Source organism: Theobroma cacao, chromosome 4, assembly GCF_053813885.1.
Source record: "Theobroma cacao isolate CCN51 chromosome 4, ASM5381388v1, whole genome shotgun sequence".
Taxonomy (NCBI): domain Eukaryota; kingdom Viridiplantae; phylum Streptophyta; class Magnoliopsida; order Malvales; family Malvaceae; genus Theobroma; species Theobroma cacao.
In genome coordinates, this window is record NC_142642.1 from 32,646,435 (window position 1) to 32,653,828 (window position 7,394).

The 7,394-nt window shown below is 33.5% G+C and overlaps 1 protein-coding gene across 2 annotated transcripts; it reads right to left on the reverse strand.

The window, feature by feature from the left end:
• Positions 1 to 307: 307 nt before the first annotated feature.
• Positions 308 to 6,450, reverse strand: MPK10 (MAP kinase 10). Of its 2 annotated transcripts, none has more exons than XM_018119687.2 (6): positions 6,018 to 6,450; positions 5,767 to 5,896; positions 4,562 to 4,699; positions 2,618 to 2,950; positions 997 to 1,177; positions 308 to 724 (listed from the first exon to the last, which is right to left on the reverse strand). In XM_018119687.2, exons 1-6 carry the CDS (start codon positions 6,269 to 6,271, stop codon positions 549 to 551), a joined length of 1,212 nt encoding a protein of 403 aa, XP_017975176.1. In that variant the 5' UTR covers positions 6,272 to 6,450; the 3' UTR covers positions 308 to 548. The 2 variants fall into 2 exon arrangements, with proteins under 2 accessions (XP_017975176.1, XP_088662153.1); XM_088806027.1 differs by having other exon boundaries at positions 5,763 to 5,896; positions 6,018 to 6,159.
• Positions 6,451 to 7,394: the final 944 nt, after the last annotated feature.

Here is a 7,394-nt window from a genome sequence, read left to right on the forward strand (position 1 = left end):
GTCATACTCATGGAGCGTTTTACATAATCAAACTCATAGCATCTTCCTCACAACCAAGTTTCTAAAATCCAGATAGACAAATTGAAATAAATGTTACAGCCTAAAAATTATCATATCCAAGATTCAATGTTACTGCATCAATGTCTCACGCATGCCAGGCATATGTAATGGACAAGCTTTTTAACGGTTAGCCCCCAGAACTTTGCATTAAGTCAAGCTTTTACAACGGAAAAGACGGGAGAAGGCTGTACGAGAATGTGAGCTACTCTCCATAATGTAGGACTTTCGAAGGGAAAATAAATAGACATGAGAGTCAAAAGTTGGCTCCATTCAACAGATAAAACAACAAAAGAAATCAAGAGAGCCGGTACAAACACCAATATATCTGTTCTGTTTCCTGCATTCTACCCATAAGCAAATATCTCAATTCAAGGGCCATCCTGTTCTGGATGGAACATATATACAGAAAGAAATCAATCACCACTACTACATAAAGCATTTTTAACCACACTGATCAAAGCCATGACAAATAAATGGCATATGACTCATCACTGCTGCATATACTCTGGGTTGAATGCAAGTGCCTCCCGATATATCAGCTCTTTCATCTGCTCCTCAGTTAATGCATGCTGCTCAAAGTCAAAGCTAAAGGGGGTCATGCAGACAGGTTCATCACTAATGTCATGCAGTGATGTTAGGTAGGGATGAGCAAGTGCAGCCTCAACTGCAACAAATAGGAAATAGTATTTCCTGAGTTCCAAATAGAAAATGATAAAGATTGAAGACATTGCAACATGGCATCAGCTAGAGAAAGACAATGACAACCAACCTAAATCTGACCATTGGGCATGGATTGGCATAAGAGAATTGTGAAAAAGTATAACACAAACTGAATAATATATGATGTGCCAAAAGCATGGCGACAAGTATATGAGAGAGAGAGAGAGAGAGAGAGAGAGAGAGAGAGAGAGACTTTTTTATTTTCACCAAACTCACCAGTAATCCTTTGTCTGGGATCAAATGTCAACATCTTTTCAACAAGATCAATAGCTAAAGGGTGGACACTTGGAAACTTTTCAGTGAAAGACTGCCGGCGATAAAGAGGAAGCTGCCGAATGTATCTCTTAGCATTTTCATTCAAAAACCCCAACTCAGCCTCTGACGGGGTGCCAATCAGCTGCAAGGCAAAAGTTCATTATTCATAGTGAAAATATGACAGGCATCTTTTAGTTTACGATTTTATTTCTTTCTTTTCAGTAAAAAGAAAAAAAAATCTTTTTTCAAATAGTAAGTTCATACAATTAAATGTATAGGTGGAAAAATCTAACTTGTTACGTGGAACAGAACTCACGAAATTGAACCTGACTAAAACCCAATACTATAGTAAAATAGTCTAACATGAACCTGAATTGACCCAAACCGAGATATGTCAAACCCGAAATAACAAGATACTTGACTTAACCTGACTTAAAGTAATCTAAAACTTAAAAGGACTTTACATTTTGTGCTGACCCAAACAAGATTGACCCAAAAATAAAGTTAATTCAATATATTTAAATGGCGCACAACCCAAAAATAAAAAGTAAGAACAATTAAATATGTATGCAAAGTGATAAAAAAAATTAAAAACTTTAAGAAGATATATATGGGTTTAAAAGGATTTAATCATTTGAGAAATAAATATATTAAAATATGTGAAAGAGAGAAACTATAGTGATTGAACATCATGTAAAGTAAGACACTTGTACAGTTTTTATATTTTATTTTAACTATATATTCAGATCTATAAATTTATTTTAGTTTTATGTCATCATTAGGGAAACCAATTTAATTATAAGATTAACTCTTATATCATAAAGTTTATTTGATTATTTATTTATTGTTAAATGTAAGTTTCTTTCTTCAAGTAAAAAAATTGATGTTATATATAAATGATAATTCTTAGATCCTTTAGTTGTATTTTTATAAATTGCTTTATATACATAATAACTAAAAGAACATCTCAAGGTGACTTGAAATGACCCAAAATTCAAAATGACCCAACATGTGAGGTAATCTGAACTTAACTCAACCTAACTCAAAATGACTCAAAACTCATAATAACCTGATGATTGAACTCGGAAATGACCCAAAACTGAAATTACTTGACTTGAATCTGACTCGACCCACCCGGTTGCCACCTATAATTAGATGTATAGGAATTTACAGACTAACGTTTTCGAATATGCCCTGATCTTGAGAACAAGCATCTGTCATCTTTAATTTTTCAACAATTTCCAGCCATTTTCGTTCTTTAAAACTGCTTCACAGATTAATGTAGAAAGCTAATTTTATGTAAGAAACAAGAGAAAACAGTGTTTCCTTTTTAATATGCCATATGAAAATATAAATAGCTAAGAGAACCCCAAATATGCCCCACGGAACGCTGTTTCCAAGGCAAATTTAAATTCATTCAACAAGAAACTCCCATAAATAAAAGAAAGGCAGCTAATCAAGGAATGCTATCAATGAAAACAGCAGATCCATTTTTTTCCCTAAAATGCTGATGGCATCCTATTTAGCAGCTTGTTTGTATTTTAGATAATTTTATAGTGGTTAGGAGATAAACAGAACTTACCTCCATAAGCAGTCGCAGCTGATGCACATGATCCCTTCCAGGAAATAATGGCTTCCGATCCATCAACTCCATAAAAATGCAACCCACTGACCATACATCGATGGCTGCAGTATAATCTGAAGAGTTTAACAATAGTTCTGGTGCACGATACCATCTTGTAACAACATATTCTGTCATAAAATCACTTTCAGAGGTGACACGGGCCAGTCCAAAATCACATATTTTCAAGTCACAATTAGCATTCAGGAGAAGATTGCTAGGTTTTAAGTCTCTGTGCAGAACATTTGCAGAGTGTATATACTTCAGCCCGCGTAAGATTTGATAGAGAAAATACTGCAAAGCACAAATAAAAAGTCAGTTTGATGTTAAGGCTCAAATGGTAACCCTTGAAACAAGGGCACTTTTAACTTTGGTACTGTTCAGTTGATGCTTTTGTTACTCGGTTTTCCTTCCAGAAGCAAAAAGCAAAAACCACATGTGGTGTGGAAACAAAACCAAACAATATTCTTGACAAATTTTAAATTAAAAATGTAATTTTGGAAAATAAAATGCAAAGTTTCTTGCATATAGAACAATTATGTTAGAAATGGTGTTGCATTTTAGTCATTTGTTCATTTTTAATCAATTACCATTTCCTTCTACTTCGATAGTTTTCTATCTAAAACACAAACATTTATGAGATTAAAATTACTAGAACTATGCACATGTGAATAAATAAAATTTTCATTTAAATGAGAACAAATTTAAGGGTTACTTTATTTTTTGGCAATTATGCTTTTCTTTGGAATTGAATAAATAAACTCTAGCCCTAGGTATCAAGCCTCTGGAACCTTGGGACCTTAAACTTTAAACCTAAGAAAATCAAGGGAGATAGCTTTCTTCTAGGCTTGTTATTTATTTTCAGAAATCATTCAGATCGAAATCAACCCTGACAAAGCCATCTATCAAAGTCTAAACTAACCCACATCAGTTAACCCTCAAAAATAACCTTTAAATCAAGGTCACTGTTCATTGGTGCCAGGCAAAATCCATACAACTTCATAAAACTTCTAACTTCTCAATCCAATATTTAAAATATAGCATATTCCATCAGAAACCTCATTTGCCAACATATTCACTCCTCAATAAGAATAGATATTAGCTTTCAACCCCTAGATTGCATGTTGTCCCACATCAAGTACCAACATTTTGACAATTTGATGCAGTTCTCTCCCTCTGTCCTATGTATCTGCTTTGGCATCAACCTCAAAAACAGATCTACGAGCAAAAGCACCATTAAGATGGTACAAATTGGGTAAGACATCCAATATGGAAGCCTAGAACAAGATAGAAAGCCAACATATCTGTATTGCAAATCCCAACTCACATTCAGAACCAACAAACTAGCAAACAGCTTATTCTTTTCTTGATTTTGCTCAAAATAAAGCCTAGATAGAGAAATCCTCCATGAATTGCCTTCATAAGCCAGCAGCACCTAACCTACATTTCGCTGAACTCTGCAGTGAAGTCAACATATTCAATGTTTCCAAAACCATTTCAAAGCCACACATATATCAGAAAAAACTACAATAAGTAGGAAGGGTGGCCAACAATCTATTCTGACTAAAAACATGTAAAATGGGGATGGTACCGTCAACTTCTCTAGAAAAGTTTGCAAGGAAAGAAGAAAATTTAGGACAAGCTTCTCCAGGAAAGGAACATCATTATGAACCAAAACCACAGTAAAAAATGACTCAACAAAATACGTAAGCTGTTCATTACCAATCTTGCAAAACAAGGAAGCTCATTCTGAAAAAAAAATGACATACACTAATTTAGCTCTCCGAAAGCTTAAGAAACTTCTCTATGCCATATTTGTTAAGTGCGATAGATGGGTATATTCGAACTATTAATTGAATAAATAGTACTCTATCATAAAAAGCAACCACATGTCTATATTCAAACCTGACAATGCTCTTCTGATAAGGCTTGATTAGATCGGATTATCTGGTGCAGGTCAGTGTCCATCAGCTCATATGCAATATAAACATCATTAAAGCTTTCCCTCTGGGGTGGTGGAATAATATCCCTGATTGCAACTACCTGCATAAAACATGCAAATGGACTGACTAACAAAGATAACAGAATGATTTTGTTCTTCTAGGTCTCTCTCTCTCTCTCTCTCTCTATATATATATATATATATGTATGTATTGTGTGTATTCAAAACTACACAAAAAGACATTGGCACCAAGAAAGAAAATGTTATAACCAATTAATGTCAAAGGTTACATGGTAAGGTAAGGTTTAAACAAAATCACTAGTGATGGCATTAGCCATGCAAACACAAATCTACAAAAAGACTTTATCAACCTGAACAACCAAACAACTAAATTGGACCCAAAGAAGACTTCTTGCAGCCTCTGAAAGATGGAACAACACTGTTTTAAAACTATGAAGTACAGTCTTAGGTAAGGGCCTTGAGGCTCTTTATTATGATTTATGATCCAACACCCCCATCTAAAAAAGAAAAAGAAATACTGCAAGGGTTACATAAAAAGATCTCACTTTTTGTTCTTCACTAAGGGAAGATTCCTAAACCACTACTTACCATAATATATATCCCTCCTCTTCACTTCCCATGTAGCACGAGGAACATGCAATGTCTTTGGTAATTATAGAAAAAAGTTTTAATTATATCTGTGCAAAGCTTGGATTTTCTGGAAATTGGACGACGCTAATGAATAAGATGAGCCACTTTCATATGAAATAATACCCAAGCATAGCCCCTGAGTGAACCTCAAGATATTATTAGCTCTAACCCTGTCAACTTCTTGCTTATGGTTTATTTAAATGATTAGCAAGCCTATGTTTCTCCCACTCTTCATTCTTCTTTTTCTAAAGTATCTATATCGGACACCTAACCAACACCACAAAGTAAAAATCGAAATGGGTTGCTGATCCTCCAAATATAAGGAAAAACTTAGAAAAAATAGAATGCAACTATTTCAGACACACTCCCAGGAAGAGTAACATAGCGGTCAACAATCGTTATAACCAAAAAAGAAAATAAAATCAAACGGAGAAAGAATTAATAACCAATGAATTCAATTGAAAGCAAGTTCAAAGAAACCGAAAAAAAAAAAAGCAAAAAGATTCCACTCACTGACGTTTTCATGATCCATGTGACGAAGCAGCTTGATCTCACGAAGAGTTCTCTTTGCATCAATCTTGTTATCAAACGCATTCGCTATCTTCTTTACTGCCACGTGCTCATTCGTCTCGGAATTCAATGCAGAACTAACCCCCCAATAATTGGAAAAAAAAAAAGATTAACCAAATCGCCACTCATTAATTAACAAAAATCAATCCATAACTAAAAAGAAATTAAGTAGATAATCAAAAGAAAGAGGAAAGATACCAAACGATGCCGTAGGCTCCTTTACCGATGGGCATGATAGGGGGTTTATATTTAGCAGTGACCTCAAAAATGTTCCCAAATATATTGTACTGAATAAACCTGCCGCCGTGGCTGAGAGTGGCCGGAATGTTTTCCATTTGCGGCGGCTGTTGCTGGTGTTGTGGGTCGGATTGCTGCGGCTGCTGAGAGTGGGGCGGTTGGGCTGCGTCCGTCATCTCGGTGTCCGCCGGCTGAGGTGGTCCTCCGCCTTCCATTCTATTTTCTTTTTTTTTTTTGGCTAAAAAGAAGAAAAAGAATCTGCTGTGGGTGGGTGGATGCGTGTTCTTTTATTGGTCAATGGATCTAAGTCTAGAACGCTTTCTTCTTCTTCCTTTTTTTTTTTTTTCACTCTTTCGTTTGCGTTTCTGCGTGAAATTTATTATCTCAACCTTATATTTTTCTGCAGACCAAACTGGTGCTGCCCTGTTCCGTCCTTTTCCTTCTTTTTTTTTTTTTAATTTCATTTTTTTAAAAGCTTTTTTTTTAAATGGTGGTAATATATTACTATTTCTAATACGTATTCCAAGCAAAACATTTTTCATTTTCATTACCTTAATTTGAATTTAATTTTTGGTTTTTTGAAGATTGTGATTTTTATTAGTTAAAAATATGGAAGGTGTATATTTATTTGATGAAAATAGAAGGTCTATATTGATTTTTTTCTTTTTGGGTATGGTTAAATTTAAGTTTTCTATTAGATATAAAAGACTATATATAGACAGATTCAAGAGAATTAAATATGTCCAAGAAAACTTACAAGTTCTTTTTTTAACTATGTTTACATGGAAGCGAGAATGAGACTATAAAAGATAAAGATTTTATATAGACCACATCACCGATTTAGACAAGTTTAGATTTAAGTTAATTATATTTTGTGTATTAATTGCATCGACACATTTAAATGTGTCTAATCGATTTAAAATTCATTTAAGACATGATTAATTAATTATGTCATTATGTATTCATATAACTCGTGACGTGTTCACATATTAAGTAAACACATTTAGTGTACAGTTAAAACTTATTTATTGACTCATATAGATATTAATATAACTATCAATGTCTTATATTTATAGACTCGATTAAAATACAAAAATATGAATTGTTGTATCTAATTTCATATAAAAAATGATAAATTCATTATTTTTAGGGGTTATATGTGAAACTTCAATTAAAAAAAAAACTATTTAATGTAATCTTTGAAGTGATAATGGCTTACTTTACTTTATTAATACACTTTTATGATTGAAAAAAAAAAAAAGAAAACCATAACTTTTGGCAAATGGAGTTAGTTTAATGTGTTTGAACATTTTTCGAAAGTAATAAAAAAAAATAATA